This window comes from Gadus chalcogrammus, chromosome 1 (genome assembly GCF_026213295.1).
Source record: "Gadus chalcogrammus isolate NIFS_2021 chromosome 1, NIFS_Gcha_1.0, whole genome shotgun sequence".
In the NCBI taxonomy this organism is placed as follows: domain Eukaryota; kingdom Metazoa; phylum Chordata; class Actinopteri; order Gadiformes; family Gadidae; genus Gadus; species Gadus chalcogrammus.
The window spans coordinates 9,494,954-9,517,453 of NC_079412.1; the positions used below are offsets into that span (position 1 = coordinate 9,494,954).

Here is a 22,500-nt window from a genome sequence, read left to right on the forward strand (position 1 = left end):
GACCAGTGATGCGGTGATGTTAGTAGTGATACCAGTAGCGTGTAATCTTGACCAGTGATGCGGTGATGTTAGTAGTGATACCAGTAGCGTGTAATCTTGACCAGTGATGCGGTGATGTTAGTAGTGATACCAGTAGCGTGTAATCTTGACCAGTGATGCGGTGATGTTAGTAGTGATACCAGTAGCGTGTAATCTTGACCAGTGAAGCGGTGATGTTAGTAGTGATACCAGTAGCGTGTAATCTTGACCAGTGATGCGGTGATGGTGTTGTCCGCCCACTTCAGACGTGCAGGTCCAGGCCCCGGGCCCCGGGCCCCGGGCCCCGGGCCCCGGACCTGTCTCCTGACCCGGGAACCTGCAGGGCCGCTGAGGGGCGATGCAGAGCAGTGGCCCTCTGGCCTTTCCAAAGGCTAGCAGGAGAAAATTTGCCATGAAGGGAAGATCGGTGGTGATTATCTTTATTATCATCCATGGGAGTAACCGTGGAGACGGGTGACCTGTGGAAGAGCAGGAGGCAGCAAGGGGGGTAAGGCGCATGGAATCACAAGCTGTGCTAGCAGCCCACCGATTGGCCCATACAAGCTCCAGTGGTAATTAACATCTGCATATGCAAATCTGTGCTCCAGCTAGGGAAATTTGGCAGGCGATCGTCACCTGTGCCTGACAGCCGTGATGTGGGGTTGTGTGTGTATGTGTGCGTGGATGCACGGGTGTGTGTGTGTGTGTGTGTGTGTGTCTCTGTATGTGTGTGTGTCTTGTGCTAGGAGTTTTGGGACTGGGTGTACAGACTGACTCTCTCACACACGCACACACACACAAACGTGCATCCATGCATAAATGCACACACACACTCACATGCACACACACGCACACACACACACAGACACACACACAGACACACACACACAGACACACACACACACACACACACACACACACACACACACACACACACACACACACACACACACACACACACACACACACACACACACACACACACACACACACTCACACACACTCACACACACTCACACACGCATCTCTCTTTGTTTTGGGCCACAGGGGGCTGAGATGAGACTGGTGGCCCACATGCTGGGACGGCCTCGTTAGCTCACCAGGGACCAGAGGCTGGAGCCTGACAAGCCCGCCTCCTCAGGAGATAACTTGGGGGGCCTCCACACTGATCACATGATTCAACCTGCAGTCATTATCGCCTCTGGTGTGAGAGGGCTCCTTATGGGGTGTCAAACCCTCATGGCTTTATTGAGAGAGAGAGAGGGAGAGAGGGGGGGGGGGGGGGGGGGGGGGGGGGGGGTGTGAGGGGGGGAAAGAGAGGGAGGGAGGGAGAGAGAGGAGGATGTGGTGAGGAAGTGAGATGGAGTAATATACAAACGGTGAACGTTGATGAACGGAGAGATGAGATAAGGTGCAGGAGAGGAGGAAATAACGGGCGGGAAACTGAGTGATTGGGGGAGAATGATATCAGAGAGAGACAGGATGATGAAGCGGGTGAGGGCGATGGGTGGGCGAGTGGGAACGTTAAGGAGGGAGAGGGGGCAAACGAGGAGCAGGGAGGAGGGCGAACGCCTTACACAACACAACCAGGGGTATGAACGTCAACGCCACCTGGTGACACGCACATGGCCTGGCACTTATATGACGCCCAAATCAAAGACATTGACTGCAACCGGCGGTACAGCGTTAGGCTCATCGAAAGAAGGATTGATAGATCGAAAGAGAGAGAGAGAGAGAGAGAGAGAGAGAGAGAGAGAGAGAGAGAGAGAGAGAGAGAGAGAGAGAGAGAGAGAGAGAGAGAGAGAGAGAGAGAGAGGAGAGAGAGTGTGGATTGAAAAGCAAGTGGTAGAGGACATACAAATAGAGAAACGGAAAGAGAGAGAGGAGACAGAGAGAGAGAGAGAGAGAGAGAGAGAGAGAGAGAGACAGAGACAGAGACAGAGACAGAGACACAGACACAGACACAGACACAGACAGAGACAGAGGGAAAGTAGAAGAGAAGAGGGTGTGGGAAGGAGAGGAAATGGGGAAGTGAGAGGATGGAGAGAGAGAGAGAGAGAGTGAGAGAGAGAGAGAGAGAGAGAGAGAGAGAGAGAGAGAGAGAGAGAGAGAGAGAGAGAGAGAGAGAGCGAGCAACGGCATAAGGTAGAGTAGGGACTCATTTGGTCGAGGACAGAGCATGCAGAGGTTACGGAGATGATGAAACCATGATAATGAAGGGAAGGAGAGACAGAAAAAAGCAGCAGGAAGTCTCAGAGTCCTCTGCAAAGGACGCTGCTCTGTGACCGGCTCCCTCGTCCAGCGACGCGCAACATCTGACAAGCTGTTCGGCCTACTCAGGGGGGACAGGATCCAGCCCTGAAAGACCTGCCCCCCCCAGGGCCCCTGTGTGTGTGTATGTGTGAGAGAGAGCGAGAGATAGTGGGAGAGAGAAGATAGTGGGAGGGATAGAGATAGTGGGAGAGAGAGAAATTTGAATAAAGAGAGAAAGAGAGAGAGAGGGCTGCAGACAAGATGGCTGCAGTGCATATCATGTGAGAGCGAGAGCGAAGTTCCACCAGCAGGGGACGCCGCTATAAATAGATCCTATGCCAGGAGCTGATGACACCTGGATCCACAAGCCACTGCAATCTCTCACTGTCCACCTGCAACCCCCTACCTGGTATGCCCTCTCTCTCTCTCTCTCTCTCTCTCTCTCCCACTCGCTCTCTTTCTCTCTCTCTCTCTCTCTCTCTCTCTCTCTCTCTTTCTCATGCTTTGTTCTGTGATGACGCATCCTCATTTCCCTGACAGTGTGTCCTCTCTCTCTGTCAAATCCACTTTCTTATCTCGTACCACATGCTTCATATCTATTTATCAGTGCCTCTCTCTCCCTCTCCCTCTCCCTCTCTCTCTCTCTCTCTCTCTCTCTCCCTCTCCCTCTCCCTCTCCATCTCTCTCTCTGTCTCGCTCTCTCTCTCTCTCCCCCCCCTTTCTCTCTCTGTCTCTCTCTCTCTCTCTATCGACCGCTGGTCATTCTCTCTTTATCATTATCTCGGTCACTATTGTTCCTAATGAATCGTGCACGCTGGTGATGTACTTAACTGATTGATTTGTAAATGTGCTGCTGTTCTGATCAACCACTGGTAGCCAACTTCCACACAGAGTTCTGCTCACAAACAACGAGCCTGAATACTGCCGGAGCCAACCCTCGCCTTTGATTGATCTGTTGTTATTACGTTTGTGGCATGGATAATGGCGAAAAGAAAAGAATACTGTACTGTGATATGAAATGAGTTAACAATCTCCAAAAATATATTTCTCCAGAGGATGGCAATAAAAAGATTTTTGACTGAAGTATCACACTGAAGTGTCAAAGTGAGGCCTACTACAAATCCATATCATGCTGAGAGGTAACTGGAGGTGGACTCAAACCAACAGAGCGGTCAGCCGAGGACCAGCAGATTACTTCCTCTGAACTCAGCCGTTCTTCTTAGTGCAGTCGAAGCCTTTCCGTGCGATTGTCCCGCTGCCGAAGCTTAAGTTAATTATATCAGAATCGTCTTGTAATCCATACTGGGGAAATCCCACCCAGAACGAATGGGCCGTCAGCTTTATGCAACTTCCTTATGAAGCATTACAGGGCATTAAGCCCCGTGTGGGTTTGGATTGGTCTCGGCAGCCTGGGATTAGAGGCAGGCTGGATTAAGGCCTTCCCTGGAGGAAATACAGATGCAGGGAGGGACAGGGAGTCGAGGTGTACAATACATACAGTACATGGACGGTTGACCCACCCGAGACAGGCATCAACAGGGGCCGTAAGTAGCTCGTAGAGCGGGTTGACTGGTAAGAGTGTCGAGGTGTCCCTGAGCGAGACGCCTCACCCTGACTGCTCCTGACGAGCTGGCTGTCGCCCTGCGTGGTGGACTCCGCCGTCGGTGTGTGAATGTGTGAATCAACGGTTGTAAGTCGCTTCGCATTAAAGCGTCAGCAAAATCCCCTAAATGTTAATGTAATCAACACCGCAGACCACTGGTAATGGAATAGAAATACAATTTGGAGAATCTACAGTCCTATAGGTTAGGTAATCTAAAAGGACACGATAGTGAATTGAGATGCACGCCATAAGTAGAGGGAAGGTGTTTTGGGCACCGGGCCGCGGGGATCAAATCTGGTGACCACTCCAGGGCATTCAGACATTCAAAACCAGTCACCATACACTGTCACTTCATAAATCTGTGCTGCTATTTAAATTAACCCGAACAAGCTCAAATGAGAGGTTACATTTTCTGCTGGATTAGGAAAGATGCTTTCAGGAAATGATATCACCATAGAGTGACTGAAGTGATTGGGTTTTAAAAGATGTTTCAGAAGCCAACAAGTTGCCAAGTCTCAAACCTGACAAAACGACACAAGTCAGCATTAAATACAAACTGGAGGTACTCTATTTTAAAGACAACAGACTCAAACGACCCAAGGGTAAAGAGAGAGAGAGAGAGAGAGAGAGAGAGGGAGAGGGAGAGAGAGAGGGAGAGAGAGAGAGAGAGAGTGAGAGAGAGAGAGAGAGAGAGGGAGAGAGAGAGGGAGAGAGAGAGAGAGAGAGAGAGAGAGAGAGAGAGAGAGAGAGAGAGAGAGAGAGAGAGAGAGAGAGAGGGAGAGCAGAGCAGAACACGTGTTGAAACATGAAACAAAAATCGTCCCTTTCTGCTCGCTCCCGAGTTTCTCCGCCATTGAGATGTTTTGCAATCAAAGCACATGTGATTGACAGGCAAGAAGTCCCTGAATCAATCAGGGGAGAGGTGCCCTGATTGGTCAGAATTTAGCCGGGATCATTCTGTATTCTGAATCGGCTGACACAGAGGAAGATGCAGTCAGCTCGAAACTTGATATTCTCACAGCGCGTCTCACTCACAAGTAGCTGACGGATGGATTTGGCTATTTCTAACCAATTAGACTCAAATAATAGCTCTAACTGATACCTACAGCCGCTGTGAAGATGGATGTTTCTGGAAGTTCAGACCATTAATAACTGCAGGTCTGCACCAAACAGTAAAGAGCAGTGCGGTCCACTTCTGGTGCGCTTCATTATCCACATTTACCCAGCCGGGTAGCTGGCAGGCTGGGCGTGATGAGCATCAGAATGAATGGGTGTTGACTGCATATAGATGAGCACTGATTAAGATTTACCGTCACTTTAATTACATTGAGGGCAACAGGTAAGGGAGTTTAGCGGGAGGATGATGACGACGGTGATGTGGATTCTGTCTGATGAAAACAACACGGCCTAATAACATTCTGTCTGAGACACTGAACACTGGGAGGCACTGTGATTACAGCCAGTGAAACAGAGGTGAAGCCGAGGAAGTGGACAGCAGTGAAAGCTAGGCTAAGAAATATATATATATATATATATATGTATATTTATATACATATATATATATATATAAATATATGTACGTGTTGATATTCAGCTGTCGTTCTGAGGGAAAGCACCTGTTACCTCAGGGAAATTAATGCTGCATGAAAAACATGGACAGATAGATTGATATGAAGACAAATGTTACCCCAGCCCCAGCGGTGCCCGACTGAGGGGGAACACTTTAATGATGGTACCGACACTAATATTGATTGGTATACGCTCTGACCTTTTCAGCCCAACTTGGATGTTGCTTTGGAAAGAAGTGTGTAGGCTAGGCTTGTGTTGTAATGCAGGTGTAAGCTTTGTGTTGTAATGTAGGTGTAAGCTATGTGTTGTGATGTAGGTGTAGGCTTTGTGTTGTATTGCAGGTGTAAGCTATGTTTTCAAATGTTAGTGTCAGCTATGTGTTGTGATGTAGGTGTAAGCTATGTGTTGTGATGTAGGTGTAGGCTTTGTGTTGTATTGCAGGTGTAAGCTATGTTTTTAAATGTAGGTGTAAGCTATGTGTTGTGATGTAGGTGTAAGCTATGTGTTGTGATGTAGTGGTAAGCTATGTGTTGTGACGTAGGTGTAAGCTATGTGGTGTTATGTAAGTGTAGGCTTTGTGTTGTATTGCAGGAGTAAGCTGTGTGTTGGGATGTGTAGGGTTTGTTCGTTTAACGATGCAGAGAAACATCACAACCATAGCTTGTTTCATTTGAAGTCTGCCTGGGGCTGGAGGGTTTGAGAGGGACTATTTGATGGAGTAGAAAGGATCGGAAGAACAGGGTGCAGAGCTTTAAGGCATGGGGGAGAAGGCCACGGGCTCCATAGGGCTGAGACGTGATCAGGTGGGGGAGGGGGGTGGCTAGTGAGTGGCTAGCGAGTGGCTAATGGGTTTAGATTTCAGTCACTAAGAGGCATGTGGCTCAGGAGGTAGAGCGGGTGGGAAGGTTGCGGGTTCGATCCCCGGCTCCTCCTAGCTTGTCGAGGTGTCCCTGAGCAAGACACCTCACCCTGACTGCTCCAGGCGAGCTGGCTGTCGCCCGTCGGTGTGTGAATGTGTGCATTAATGGGTGAATGTTAGGCAATATGGTAAAGCGCTTTGAGTGGCCATTGGTTAAAAAAGCGCTGTATAAATGAAGTCCATTTACCATTTACGAAAGCAGAGTCTAGAACTATGTTGGGTGTAGGCTACTATGACAGTAATGGATTTAAGGGATTATGTCCGACTTATTTGTGTAAGGTTTCATATCGTGATGTTGATTGGACATTAATAGAGGCTTACTGTTTTTGACAAAGAAATTATGACATGAAACCAAATTTTGGCTCTATGCAATTTTTAACCAGCAAAGTTTATTTATATATAACAACGGTACAAAGTTAATCCTTGGCTTGCAAAATAGGTGTGCTTCATATTTACAATAAGTACACAATAATATATTAAGAATAACAAAACCAAAGCAAAATAAAAAAACAATAACAACCTTTTTTAAATACTTTAACTTTCTTACAATTTTCACAACACTTTTTTTTTTATTATAAAACAACGATAACAGACAGCCATTATTATTATTATTATTATCATCATCATCATCATTATTTTCAGTAATTAATATTTTACAGAACTCCAGTGTCTACAAAGGGATTTGTCTACAATGTGTTTATATGGAAGGATTATCGTAGTGACTGTTTGACTTGAGAGTAATATGTTGATCTACGTTTCAATTCGTCCGTCAGATGCATTAAATCAAAAGAAAAAAATAGCAAACAAAGGTATTTGTTTTTCTTTCAGGAATGACAGACGCGAGCCAGGCCATGACACGGTGTCTCCGTGTTGTGTAACATAACACCAGAGTTCAGGAAAAGTGCACAAACTTCAAGGAAAAAAAACTAAATTAAATTTAAAATAAACTTTATCCGTAACACTCTGGCTGGCAAAAATAAGTTCTGCGTGGCAGAAATAGTAAACATAAACCTTTTATATTTTCAAACCTTTGTCTTCACTGGATGTTATAATCCCAGATCATAAAGGCGGACAGCATGAACATTTTAAGTATGCAAAAACTTTGCATTCACAAGAACATATAATTGTAAACTGCGTTCAGCTGTGGTTTAAGAGAAACAATATGAGATGGTGGAATGGAATAGCAGAGCAAACAAGATAACACATTATTATGGTAGCAATCAAAAACAACACAAATGGTGTCCACGCAAAAAAACAAAAATAACTCACAAACGCATCTCATCCTGTTTGAGAGTCTGAGAACCGGGCAAATCAACGTGGGTAACAGAGGGGTCAGAAGTCACGCATCAGACCCCGGAGGAAGAAAAACAAAAGGCATCAAGGTCCAGTTCAAACTATAAAAAGGATAATCATTAACAACGAGCATCACTGGTGCGTAGCAATGTGAGGTATGAGGATACAGCTGTCTTTGTTAAAACTGGGAAGACACTTTTGTCGAAAGGAAGAAGTCATGTTTGTATGTGCATATGTGTCTCTGATGGGGGGGGGGGGTTCTGTGAATGGAAGCAGGGGGCATCACTCTCGCAATCCTGCCTTGCTCTCTCGTCTGCTGCCCTCTACTGGCTCGACACCGTCAAAGACGTCAATCACAGCAATACATTCTACTTGGTTGGCTGCTAGTTTGATGTTTTTCCCCTTCTTCTCTTCCCCTCACCGCTCCACCTCTATCTCCTGATCACATCGCGCACAACCAACCTCCTCGGATCAAAGAGCAGCTTCAAAGAGATGAGCAGGAGGCTAGAACTAAAAGGGCTCCTCTCTCTCTCCCTCCCTCTCCCCCCTTTCTCCCCCTCTGCCTCCCCTCTCTGAAAGCCGCTCAGACAGGCCGAGTGCTGAGCGAGGCATTGCCCTACGTGGGCCAGGACGAACGGACAGAAGGACTTCCCTTCTTCATCTGACATCTATCATGCTCCGAACGCTGGCGTTGGGCCGGGGGCTTCGCCGTCTCCCACGCTAAGCTCAGACAGACGAGTGCCGGGGGAAGAGTTCACGGTTTCGAGTGTGGGTTAAGAAACACAGGTTGGGTGACGGTGGAGGTGGAGATTTCTAAGGCCACGGAGAAATGGAGGAGCACCTTTCACCCCTCTGCTGTTGTTGGACATGCTCTCAGTACGTGAGTGTGGTGTCAGCACCGTGGATACGACCTGCTTCCAGCAACTTCGTTTGGCAAGACAAGCAAACTGATAAAGTTGTCAAAATCACATCGCCAGAGTATAGATGGGCGTCTACAGTTTATGGCCGTCCAGCTATGAGGTTGGAGAGTTGGTTACCTCTCAGCTGGAGGCTGTTTGGTTTTCAAAGTAAGCTTTCTAATTGTCTACCACATGCCAAAGCTTTTTATTTTATTTTTTAGATGTCCTCTTTAAGACTTCGTCACCATTAGAACAAAACAAATCAAAGAACTTCAGACTTCTGCAGTCCCGCATATTTCACTGAGGGGAACGCGTACCTTTCAGAAGTTTCTCAATGTGCATCTCATCTGTTGCGGTTATGCCAGTTCCCACTTTCACACTCTCCCCCTCTCTCGGCGTTCGAGGGCTTAGCTCCCTCTGTAAAGCATAAACCGATTTTGACACATGAGTAAATAATTTAAAAGCAACAGGGTATTTTGGCACTTTCGTCCGATGAGGCCCACAAAGGTATTTTCTCGTCCTTGTTGTCTGTGCGAAAGACATTTTGCAGTGGCTAGGGGAGAAACGTCTGTACACAAGCGTCTCCTCGGGATAACGAAGGAGACAGCATGACTCATTGGCACTTTAAAACAAAAGCCAAAGATGGATTCTTCAAAAGAAAAGCAACAACATTGAATGTGTGATACTGTGCATGCAAAAATACACCTGTACTTAACTAGGTTCCCCCTGGAGAAATACAAACAGTGATTATACGACGGAGGGTTGGGGTCTGCAGCCAGCAGCGGTGGTGTTGCATTGGGGACACCAGCCTTTTGCTCGGTCGTTTCCTCGGTGTACATCGCAGACAACCCCCCATGACACACAATGTTACAGGCTGGACTATATGACACCAGCACAGAGCTTGGATAATAAGTGGTGTGCTGTCGTAGAGGGCATCGGGCCAGGGAAAGCAAGGATGCACGTGTTCATTCGACTAGCTACCGCAACGTCTCGTAAGCAGCCAGCTCAGCCTAACGCAGCATTCACACTGCATCCATCCGTTGACGGCTCCCATTGACTTTGCAAGGGGCGCTCTCGAAATGCATTGTCCGTCCGTTCTGTTGGCTTCGTTGCCTGCGTCAAACTGTTGAGAAACGTTCAACTTGTCTGACAGGGACGGATCCGTTGGCCAATCAGATCGCGTCCCCATACATCAGACAGGCCCTCTGTCATCCGTCAACAGACGTGTACAGTGTGAACGCGGCGTAACACAGTTTTGTGTTGTTTGCTAAGTGGGGACGGACGGGTGGATACACATGAGGGAAACATCTCTACATTCACATCCATGGTAGCCTGGGACCCTGGCGACTCCGCCAGCCCATGTTTGATTTGCCCTGGTCTGGCCCCCCTCCCGTTCAGACTGATCTCCAGCTGACCTGGACTGGATTCGGCCAATCATAACCTTTATCTTACACAGAGAGGGTTTGAGACGAATACCGTACAGAGAAGGGTCGATGGGGGACTTTCCATCGGCCCTGTTCCACTTCGCTGTTGCGACGCTATTAAACAAACGGATGGAATATTTTCTCTAAATGAAGAACATACACTGCACTTAAAGCTTTTGTTGAGAAGATGTGTTTGCCATATTATCGCTCGGCGCTACGCACACGTTGCTTTGCTCTGATTGGTTGAAGGTCAATCCAATCGCGTCCAGAGGCCTTTTGGTCCCCGCCCGTTGATAATGCCCCGAGGAAATCAAAAACGAACTGAGAGGTTCCAGACTGATGGCTACATACATCGTGCTCGCCACTCGTACGCACACACATTGTCGGACTGCTAAGTAGAGAGCCAAGGACGGATGTCTTTGGCTCGTCATCGTAGTCACCATCATCATCCTCTTCATCATTCTCTTCAGCTCACAAAAGCAAGCGAGCTGAACGTTGACCTGAAGAGGAGGCTTTCCAAAGGAAGTGATACTATGAAGATGAATGCAGTGATTTCCTGTACAGCGTCATGTGAATAAAGAGCAGACCTATTCTTTAATATTTTGTTTCATTTGAAAGATCTCTTCTGTTCCAACATGAAGGATGAAGGGAGGGGGGGGGTTACTCGGCATGCCTCCACATACCAGCAACATCTTTAAACAAGTCTTTTGGGACCCTGTGACGATTTATTTTTATGCAAACGATACGATTTAAATGTGCGTGTAGAAAAATAAAAATTTAAAATAATAACAAGAACTCAGGAAGAAGCAATATCTCTGCCTAGGAACGTGACACGCAACTTGTTTTGCGGATTTCTTTTTGTCTGCGGTTCACAGGAAGATTTGAGCTACTGTCGAAGCAGAGTACGTCGTCTGATCTCTCCTTTCCTTCTCGCAGTCTTTGATTTCCGTCAGCTTCAAACCGCCTTTTCCTCGCACCACATATTCAACATCCTCCTGTTAAACCAAAGTCAACAACAAGAAAATGAAAACAACCGAAAGACGAGGAGCTCTGTGGCGGCCAGTGTGCGTGTTCAGAGCCCAGGTCCGGCCCTCATGACATCACTCGCACCTGGACCAATGAAATTCTCTGTCTTTTGGTCCCCCAAGCAGAAGTCTGTGGGAGCTGGAGTTGCCCCGTCATGAGGATAAAACAGGCAACCAATCAAACACGAAACCAAACAGAACAGTTGCAATGTGTGCAGTCCTTCTGTTCTGTGAATAAATAGGTCCCAGGCGCTCGGCCTTTGGTTTCTGTCTCCGCGACAACCAGAGGCAAGCAACGGCCGACGGACCGATCCCGTGGTCCGATAAAAGTGGAGGCCCCGCCCCTTCCCCATTTGTTCCTTTCTCTATTGGTTCGTGGTCTCCTCCTCCTACTGCCTCAGTGGTTCTCAGCTGTCCTTGGACATGGCGGCGATGAGCTGCCCCACCTTAGAGGCCAGCCTCTGTTTCCTGGCCTGCTCGTCCTGCTCCAGCGCTGCGGTGATCTGCAGGGAGAAGGTTCAGACGTCCAATGAACAAGAGACCTCAGAAATAACCACTTTGTACATCCTGAAGTGAGCCATTTAAACAATGTGTAAGATGTTAAGAAATTAAACCAAGGTTAAATGGATATTTCCTTTGAAGGTGGCAGTGGGTGTTATTATTTCGTTATTCCTTTATATAAAAATAAAGAAAAGATCTTGGGAATCAGATTTCATCAAAGGCTGACGGCTCCGCGTATGACAATCCTGTGTAATAATCGTTCCCCGTCTCGTTCGTGACATCGCCTCTCTGGGTAAATGTGGCGTTTGTCAAGGCTGCTTCAAAGGGGTTTGAGACGGGATCTCTCTGTGTGCCCGTGTCAGCTGTCTGCCGTGTCGAACCCCATCTGTGTCAGAGCGACGCGAGCATGCACGGTCCCTCCTTTAATGTCGGCATCAAACAACATGAAAAATAATAAAATAAATACCGGAGGGGAGCCTTGTCTTTATCATTACCTACCAAAATGTCATTAGGTTCTTCGCAAAGTCGCCCCATATACCGCGTTCAACGTTTAATGTGCTTTGATCATCACTTTCTGAGCCATTCATCCGTCTGCATTTACTTCACTTTTTAAGTCGTGCTAAATCTTCCTGATCAATTACATTAAATCCCAGAGATCGATCCTAACATTTCAAATTCCCATCCATCCTCGAAACCCGATCCATGAAGTCAACATCATCATCAACTTGAAACCATTAATTAAAAACCAACATCGATCCAAACATTCAAATTCCAATCCTATGATAGCTGGGATACTTAACGAAGCATCAGGCCTCAAAGCCGGGGACATTTAGCAGACTAATGCCGTTTACACTCTCTTCGGAGAGGAGGTGAGAAGATGAGAGGGCGTCAAACTCCCAGAGTCCCTCCCAGGGCCGGCGGCGGCGGCGGCGGCGGAACCAAGAACCTTCTGAGGGAACTTTCATGTGTTTGGCGGCGGTCCCGTCGCAGACAGCGCCGCCCACCTGACGCCCACCCGGCCCTCCTGGGGGGCCCCTCGCATGACACTCAGAGGGTGTCTCTATATCGTCTCCTCCTCCTCCTCTTCATCATCACACCTCACACTGATCTATTATTAATCTGAAGCCCAGCGTGCAGGTGCATCTCAGTCCACTGCCTCTCACATCTTCTGTCGCCCCCCCCCCCCACCACACACACCCCACCACACAGACACACGCAGACACAGACACTTCAGTCTATTGTCACATCTTCAGAGAAGAGTAACTTAGTAGAAGAGTAACAAACAGAACATGAATGGGACCATTTTGTGTTTGCGTGAGTAGGTAAGTATAAGTGTGTGTGAGTGTTCACGTGTGTGGGGTGCGTGTGTGAGTGCCTTGTGTGTATACGTGTTCATGTGTGTGAGAGTGTATGTGTGTGCCTGGGTATGGATGTGTGTTTGTGGATGTATACGAGTGTATATATGTGTGTGTCTGTGTGTGTTTGTGTGTATGTGTTTGTGGATGCATACCAGTGGGTGTGGGTGTGGGTGTGCACCGCAGTGTGCGTGTGTGTGTGTGTTTTTCAGCGGGCCCCACGCACCTCCTCGCTGTACTTGCTGATGTAGGAGTAGATCTCGTTGAGGGCGCTGAGCATGTTGAACTCCTGGGAGTGGAGGCGCGCCTGCTCCGCCAGGTAGGCGTTCATGTCCTGGTCGCTGATGGCGGGCAGGCGGTTGATGTCCGCGTAGTACCTGGGGGTGGGACGGACGGACACTTGAGTACACGGTCCAGGGAGACTGAGCTGCTGAGCCGTCCCTCATCCATCCTGCATCCAGGGCCCGTTTTATATTCTTACGTGGTGGCATTAACAATGCATTGCATTCCCCCCCGCTATTAGTCATTTGAAAGAAGCGCTTTCACGGAATCTAATTAGGGAGTCGGTCTAAGGGGAGTTGTAAATCACTTCCCCCAGAGCGGAGGGGAGTCGGGGAGGGGACTCACGTAGTAAAGGGAAGAATTTAAAAGAAGAGTTAAAAAAAATAATCTTGTATTTTCGCCTAAAAAAGGAAAATAGAGAAAAAGGGCATGCTCAGGGCCCCTGGGGCCCACATGGCCGGCCCCCTGGGGGTTGGGTGCGTGCTGCGGGGCTCTGCGTACCTCTCCACCCAGCTCTTGTAGTTGGGGATGTCCTTGGCGTAGAGCAGCTTGTTGGAGGGGGAGTCCTTGCCCAGCCGGTGCTCGGAGGTGGAGCAGGAGTCCATGAAGGTCTGGGCCACCACCGAGAGGCACGCGTCCGTGATGCTGCTCTTGTGGATGTCGAACACGAACTGGGGGTTCTTGATCACGTTCACCCAGAACCGCAGGGGGAGGCTGCAACAGAGCAAGAGTTCAACCTCCGTGTGTCTGTGAGTGTGCTGTAAGGGTACTGCCCAGATATCTGTTGAATGCTGAAAAATACTCAAAACCAAAATAACCCCGGTCTATCGAGGGGTGAGGGTGCAAGACCCTCCGTAGACCTCCAGCCTAACGACCTGCACCTGAATGACCTTCAGACGGGTGGGGCAGGATAACAGTGTGGGCGGATGTGCCTGCGTAGCAGCACACAGTAGTAGGGGTGGACAACCTTTGGATACGGCGATATATCGTTGCCCTTCTTCGTGCGATACAATAATCGATACACTGGTGCCAAATATAGATGTACAATTTTTCAATATCTTTTTTCTATTTATTTTTAAGAATTTATTTTAGCATTTTTATGCCATATTCCTGAAGAGTTAGACAGAAAAATTCTCCCAAAATATTGATAATTAAACTGATCAAATAGGGCGCTCCAAACAGATTTCCCTGCTCCTCGAGGTTGCGCTCACCACATTAATGAAGGGAACTACATTCATGTGACGTTTTCATCACAAGTCAATGAAAAACTCAGTTTGGACCATGAATTAAGAGCGAAATCCAGCACAATACACTTGTAGTCATCGTTAGACATATATCGTGACGTATCGCTATAGGATGGTATAACAATTTATAGATTCTACAATATATAGAATCGCTGTATGGCGACAACATTGGGCCATGTATTTGGTATGGTATAGTGAGGTACCCTGTGACCCCCCCCTCACCAGTTGCTCTTCCAGGTGTGCCGGACGTCCGTGTCGTGGATGCCGTGCTTGTCGGCCTGCTCGTCCAGGAAGTCGAACATGTACTTGATGGCGAGCGGCAGGGCGCTGCCACGGTGCACCGTGCTGAACAGGGTCTCGAACAGGTCGTCCACGAACTTCTGCAGCGTACCCTGGAGGGGGCACACACACACACACACACACACACACACACACACACACATGTTTCAACACGCGTTTCTACAATAAGGTGTGTCTTATATCTGACGAATTAGCCATTTGTATCATCAGGCATAATCTCTGATCCACATAATTGTGGAAAAAGTATGTTCAATACAGTATCTTACTAGCCCGTATGGGACCTATTATGTGGCCGAATATGTGCCCGTATAGCACTGTTTTGCGACACACTATTGCTATTTTCAATACACTTTACAAAACAGTTGTTGGGGGCGTACCTTGGTGGCCAGCAGCCTGGTCAGGTAGATCTCAGAGACCATCTTGCTGCCGCGGTCGCCCTCCTTCTGGTCCCCGTGCTCGTGGTTCTTCACCAGGTGCCACACCTTCACCCCGCTCTCCAGGTCGGGGGTGATCATGGGGGCTCGGGACCGCAGGCTGTCGGGGCTCCCGGTGTAGCGGAACGAGGAGTCTGCAGGAGAACAAGAGGCTAGGTCAGCGGAGCTAACGCTAGCCTTGTTTGTGCTGCTGTTGTTTCTGATGACACACCCACACACACACTCACACATGTAGCACTCCATCACCCACACAGACACTTACGCACGTGCACACACGCACACGCACACACACGCACACACACACACACACACACACACACACACACACACACACACACACACACACACACACACACACACACACACACACACACAACACACACTCACACACATAGCACTCCATCACCCACACAGACACTTACGCATGCGCACACACATACACACACACACACACACACACACACAGACACACTCACACTCAATCTGTAATTTTCCCCTCTGGATATTAACACATTAGCAAGCTGAGTTTGTATGCTTTAGTTTCCACCGTCTGATGTGCGAGGAGAGGAAAATAATTTCACTGTCAGGCTCAATAAGGAGGAGAAGGGGTCTTTGGGGAAATGACATCCAGTGGATATTTGTTGGAGGCTGAAATGTGGGCCAACACCTTGATATTGTGCACATATGAAATCATTATCTTCAATCTCTCTCTCTTTCCCTTTTCCTTTTTATGCATTCTTCCTTTCTCTCCTTGTGCGCGTTGGGTCCACGGCTGGCTCCTCTTCAAAGCCCTCATAATTGTCTCTTCATCGACGCTCGGCTCGGCTCCGGCAGCACGTTGACGTGTCACACTCTAATCAACGCATCAAAAGAGCCCTAATATGTTAAACACCCGACCGTCCTTCTCCTCCTCCTCCTCCCTTCCCTCCACCCCCCCCCCCCCCCCCCCCAACCCGTCCTCTGTTCTCCTCTCACAGCAGGGCATGATGCCGCGGCGGCTGCCAGGTCCTCCTCATTAGGGCCCCGTGTCTCCCCGGGTCTCCAGACTCTCCGGGGAGTCGGGCTCGCTGACGATCTGCCCCTCACCTCGGCTTCAAAGGCAGCGCAGCACGCGCCGGAGCCCCCCGCCGACCAGGCGACCACTTAAGACCGCGCCGGTCGAAGCCCAACCTGCACATCCGCAGTGGCCACTGGAGACCTGGGCCCTGAGGCGGTCGTGGAGGGCTGGCGGAGTGTGTGTGTGTGTGTGTGTCGCTGACACAGCAATATGTCTTGAATAAGTCTTCAAATCCGAACTTTAACACCACTAACTGCCTTCAATTGGCTCCTCCAGGGTCCCACTTAGTCCATCCAGGCATGGCCCCTCCACTTCCCCTATCCCTCCACATCACCCTGTCTCCGTCCCCCACCAGCCGGCCCCCCGCCAGAGGCAGAGCATTGCGGCGTGGGGAGGCTGTCTGCGCGGGGCCGGGCTGGGCAGGGTCGGCTGGCACACTGAGCGGAGGCAGGACGCTAAGTGCTGAAGTGTTAAACCGATGTGAATCCAAGAGCTGACCAGTGAGGTTCCACGCACCGCCCCTCAAGGCTGGTGTCTGCTTCATCATCGTCCCTGAAGCTTCCGTCGCTGATGATCAGACGTGACCCATTATTGCGGGGGTGCCTGCGGTGAGATGTAGCTAAGTGTAGCTAGTAACGTTAGCCGTTAGCCGTTCACAGGAAGCAGCATAGTGGAGAACCCGTTCCCTGCAATTGGCTGTGCTCACTTTTTCTTCCCCCTCTTCCAAACGTGGGGAGTATCATTTAGGCTGAATACTTAGCGGGCGCGCGGCCCCCCGCGGCGCTGTGGCGGGCGCGGCCAGATGGAGCACCCTGCAGCAGGAGCCACTCGGAGCCACGGGCCGAGACAGCTTAAACAGCATGTCAGCACTAACGCTACACGCACACTTATGGGTAAACGTGTGGGTGGGAATGTATGTATGTATGTGTGTATGTGTGTGTGTGTGTGTGTGTGTGTGTGTGTGTGTGTACAAGAAAGATGAAGCGTTCAACCCCATCACTCATCCCGCATCCCCTCCTGTCTCTCTCTGTCCCTAGCTCCATTTCACTCTCTCAGAGAGAGAGAGATAGAGAGAGAGAGAGAAAGAGAGAGAGAGAGAGAGAGAGAGAGAGAAAGAGAGAGAGAGAGAAAGAGAGAGAGAGGGAGAGAGAGAGAGAGAGAGAGAGAGAGAGAGAGAGAGAGAGAGATAGAGAGAGAGAGCGAGCGAGCGAGCGAGAGAGAGAGAGAGAGAGAGAGAGAGAGAGAGAGAGAGAGAGAGACAGATGGAGAGAGAGAGCGAGAGAGAGAGAGAGAGAGAGAGAGAGACAGATGGAGAGAGAGAGCGAGAGCATTCAGACATGAAAAGGTGTGGTTTGTCCATATCTGGGGGGACCATGAAACAAAAATACAAGGTCGGCAAAGATCTCTCTCACACTTTCTTTTTCCTTCACTGACTCCTTGAAAACATAACACATTATGTCCAGTATACTTGTACCGTGTTAAAAGTGCAACTCATGACCTTCCCTGTGATTTGGACGCTGGCTAGCAGGCAGTAATATCTGCTGATTGTGTTGAGGGTGCGCTGACAGAAGGGAGGACAGCTTACCGTATCGGCTGATGGAGCTCCGTGATATGCTGGCCGACGGAGGTATGTTGTAGGAGGATGTCTGCTTGGGCACCAGCGCCACCACACAGCGATCTGACACCTGGAAGCATCACACAAACAGAGACACTGATGAGATGGACGGATGGGGAGAGAAACAAACACACAGGATTTAAGAGCATTTTAAGAGATATCAAAGAGCACAGAGTGAAAGATCTGAGCGAGTTATGTAACGATGTACGTCCGTGAACACAAAGGCACAACAGCTCGTGTGTTCATCTTTCATCTGACTTCACACAGGAGACACCTTGTCTGTTTTGAATTAGAAGAAGGTGATCAGATGCATAGAAGTGAGGATTGAAGGGATGCATCGAGAGAGAGAGAGAGAGAGAGAGAGAGAGAGAGAGAGAGAGAGAGAGAGAGAGAGAGAGAGAGAGAGGGGGGATGAGAAAGAGATAGAAGGGGGAGAGGGAGAGCGAGAGCGAGAGAGAATGAGAAAGACACAGAGGAGCAACCGAGTAAGAGAATGAGAGAGGATAGCAGTACACTGCTTGGTCCTTTCATGTGCACATCTTACGCCATCGGTAGAAGAGGAGGCTTTGAGGTTAGCAGACGGCTACGGTAATGAGAAGACAGAGACAAAAGGCAGGAGAGGGAGATTACGACCCCAGCGTCTAGGGAGGAGGAGGATGTGTCAGGAGGAGTGAGGGCCAGGGAAGGCGCGCTAAACCATCAGCCCTCTGGTTTGTAGGTTTGTTCTATAACCCCCCCACCACACACACACAGACACTGTTTCTCTTCTGCCGTGTCTTGGCCTCTCATCATCAGAGCAAGCCCCCCATGGCCATGTTAAACACATGTCTGTTATGAATGGTTGGGAATCAAAGCATGACTTCAGCGTCAAGACGTGGGCTTAGTGAACATGTGTCGTCGTACACAACGAGTAACACGACCAGACAAAGTGAATCCATCGTGTGTGTAATTTTACACTGAGCGCTGGAATGAGTTTGCGCCGCGTGGCTGACATTTGCAAGACAGCGCACCCTAAGGAGAGATTTCATTCTCACTATTACTATCAAACAAGCGCGAGACAATTGTAATCCGGTGCTATAATACCACCAATCACAGCGCCCCTCAAAATAAAACAAACAACAAACAAAGACAGAGCTAATCAAAAAGAAATCCGACAGAAAAACCCATTTTCAAAGCAATGAGAAATTCCATTTGTCTGGGGCACCGAATAAATGGACTCCATCATATCCCTCCCACGCCACGAGGCAGAGGGGAGGGGGGAGGGGGGAGGGGGGGAGACGAGGGGAGAGGGGAAGAGGCTGTGAAGCTAATGAAGTTGCCCTATGGCTCTGTGATGTAGCCGGCCCTTCCTCACCCACTCCCTCTCCGTCCTCTTCCTCCCCCCTCGCTCTCCACTCACTAATAACTTCTCTGTGGGTGAGGGGGACACTAGAAACGTGTGTGTGTGTGTGTGTGTGTGCGTGTTTGTGTGTGCGAGTGTGTTTGTGCGTGTGTGGGTGCGTGTGTCTGTGTGTCTATGTCAGCATGTCTCTGTTGTGTGTGTCTGCGTGTGTCTGTATGTCTATGTGTGTATTTCACTGTGTGTGTATGTGTGGGAGGAGATGGGAGTAGGAACATTAAGTTGTCATCAATTCAGCCACAGTGCCGAAGCCTCTTTTGGTGAAATAACATGTTGTACCCCCTATTCCCTGCTCCCCAAACGAACCCCTAGACCTTCCTGTGGCGGAACCTAGAACTGGCAGCGGTCGTTAGTCTTCACTCAACTTTATTTATATAGCCCTTAATTACAGTGATGGGCCGCAGGTCTTGACGGGTCAGGGTGTGTTCATCACAGACAGAAGATAGCCTCTGACCTTCCAGGCATCGACCTAGCACACGAAAGAGACTTCCCACGAGCCAGAGGGAGGGACTGACATAGCAGGGTAGTTGAGGAGTGCCTGAACATTGCAAAGGAAAAATGAGTACAAATGTGTAAGACATTAAGGCAAAAGAAAAAGTGAAGGCCATATACAATGGTGATGGATTAATAGTAGATTTAGAATGCCAGGAGACCTCGATTAATCAGAGCAGAGTGAGAATAATCCTTTTTTAGGCACAGCCCAAAACAAAAAAAGCAATCAGCGTTTCACTTCTTTCTCCCTGGAACTTTTCTCCTCGTTCTCGACTCAACTCATATCCCTTTGGCCATCAGGTCTTCTGAGGCGGGAACCAGCCTCCTCCACACAAACACCCTCCGTCATCAGGGAAGGCTCTACTCCAGCCCTTTGATACCTTTTATTGTCAGAGAGAGCGCATGAAATAGCTTTGCCGTCACCTCCAGCTGCCTTCTTTCCTTCCCTCACTACCCTCATCCTCTATTCCTGCTGCCACCTCTCATCGCCTCTCTCTCTCTCTCTCTCTCTCTCTCTCTCTCTCTCTCTCTCTCTCTCTCTCTCTCTCTCTCTCCCTCTCTCTCTCTCTGGCCGGTGGTGGCTGTGTAGCCAGCGATGGCTCCGTATGATAAACTCAGTGATTGAAGGCGTGAGGATTCGCCCTTCAGGGATAATCCAGCATGGGAGCAGATAGCGGCAGCCGCAGCAGGTGCGATAAGGGGGTTGGGGTCTCTGTCTGTGATAAGACCTTCCATCAGACAGCGGGGACCGGGCCGCACGCCGCGGCCTGATCAGCCTTTATCTCCCATCACAGACAACCCCCTCCCGCTGCTGCCCTCGGCCTGTCTTGCTGTACCAGGACAAAAGCTTGTCCCACCCACAGTGAATCAGAACCCGTCCTGTCTCACTGATCTAGGGCCCTAGCCTGTCCCCCCACTTGGTGGATCAGACCCTGTCCTGTCTCACTGATCTAGGGCCCTAGCCTATAAACCTTGAATCCTGTGCGAAAGATTTCAGCTCATTCAAGTTCAAGTGATTTATTATTCATTATTTATTTACATTTTTAGAAAAAAAACATTTACAAATGTTTTCTTTGACATATTAAATGTTCACTTGTAAATAGGTGACACTCTTGCTGCCTTTGCTCTCGCCTAATCCAGTTTGAAGTAAAGCGAAGGCATCTTCTATGAGAAAAGCCTTCAGTGCATCTTCTAACATATGTTCATGACATCATTAGTCAGCCTGTTGCAGATAAAAAAAGTTATGATCTGTCAATTTTTTCTCTGTCCTCAGGCGCTGCCATAGCTTTTTAAACATGTCTTACTGCGGTGCTCCGTGATTCGTGAAGAATGGAAAGTCCCTCCCCTTGACGCTGATTGGTCCTATCATTTAATATATTTCGTGAGAGGCTTTCAATGGGCTTGAGGCCAGACTGATCTGCAGAGAGAGAACCTGAACCAATAAAAATGGTCTCACAAGGCTAATCACAATTCTGACAAATTAATCTTGCATGAATATGTCTGAGCCGGTGTCGACTGTTTAAAAAGCAAAGAAACCTGTGGACACAAAACACACACAAAGACAGACACAGACATACGCACACACACACACAAACACACACACACACACACACACACACACACACACACACACACACACACACACACACACACACACACACACACACACACACACACACACACACACACACATACACACACACACACACTGACCTTGACTGGCTTGGTTTTCGGATTTGAAAAAACCCCTAACATCCCAGCAGGTCATGGAAAGCAGCCGCCATTGTTTTCCACACTGCAGCACGGTGTGAGAGGCGAACGGGCCGGTCTTGGCTGAGGTTCAACTTATCACTCGTGATATTGAAGTATGAGAGCAGGGTTTTAGTCTCCTTTACAAAGACTTCGGAATGACACGTAGAAGGGAAGCCCCGCGGGGAGGCTAATACGAGAGGGATGACTCAACGAGCTGCAACGTCCACACATCCATTAGCTAACCGCCTCCGACGGCCAATAGCATCGTCTCTAGCAAGAGATAAGAAACGGACGAATACACATTACATCAAATTAGACTCCCAACAGCTTTATTTACTAAAAGAAACACACACACACACGCACGTGAATACACACGCTCGCACGTGAACACACACGCATACACAACCAGCTCCTAACCCGGTGTCCATGCCAGAGGCTGTGTGCGTAATATCTTTCAAACACACAGGTTTACGGTGGCCTGCAGCATCAGATGAATGAACCGATACCAACGTAGTGGTCTCCATTCTGTCTGGCGCTGGTTGGAAATAGACCCCCCAAAATGGATGGCGCCCCCCCCCCACCCCATACTCCCGCAGTGTAAGAGTATCTGGTTGGCAGGGCTGCCTGGTGAGCTCATCACTGTCTGGGTTACTGAGAGGGGGGGGGGGGGGGGGGGGAGGGAGGGGGAGGACATGGAAGGTCACTGGCCAGCAGGGAGACAAAGTTTATTGAGCAAACTTTTATTCCATTCTGAAGCAGCCATGGGGGGGAGGAGTGGGGGAGGAGGGGGGGAGGAGTGGGAGTGTCCCCTGCTGTCGGACGCCGGCGTCTGCATTAGGAGTAATATTCCCAACAAAACACCAATGGCCCGTGTGTCCTGATGAGTCAACGTGGCAAAACAAATATAAATAAAGCTGGCAACGCCTCGCTCCACCTGTGATAAATCAGCACTTTGTCAAACACCATCCATCCAATTACCAAACACTCTGCCTCTGGCATACGCTGCAGGTCCCATTTGAGTTGTCATGAATAACCTTAACACACAGAGCAGCTCAGGTCCTCATAA

At 49.1% G+C, this 22,500-nt stretch overlaps 1 protein-coding gene across 2 annotated transcripts in view; it reads right to left on the reverse strand.

Annotated features, from left to right (window-relative positions):
- Positions 1 to 8,229: 8,229 nt before the first annotated feature.
- plxna2 (plexin A2) overlaps positions 8,230 to 22,500 on the reverse strand; it is a 190,500-nt gene continuing 176,229 nt past the window's right edge. For both annotated transcript variants that reach the window (XM_056587870.1, XM_056587861.1), the window contains exons 27-32: positions 17,762 to 17,861; positions 15,063 to 15,253; positions 14,608 to 14,777; positions 13,643 to 13,855; positions 13,086 to 13,236; positions 8,230 to 11,506 (exon numbers count right to left, since the gene is read on the reverse strand). In XM_056587870.1, coding sequence (XP_056443845.1) covers positions 11,411 to 11,506; positions 13,086 to 13,236; positions 13,643 to 13,855; positions 14,608 to 14,777; positions 15,063 to 15,253; positions 17,762 to 17,861 — 921 coding nt within the window. In that variant the 3' untranslated portion in view covers positions 8,230 to 11,410. The remainder of the gene's footprint in view (positions 11,507 to 13,085; positions 13,237 to 13,642; positions 13,856 to 14,607; positions 14,778 to 15,062; positions 15,254 to 17,761; positions 17,862 to 22,500) is intronic.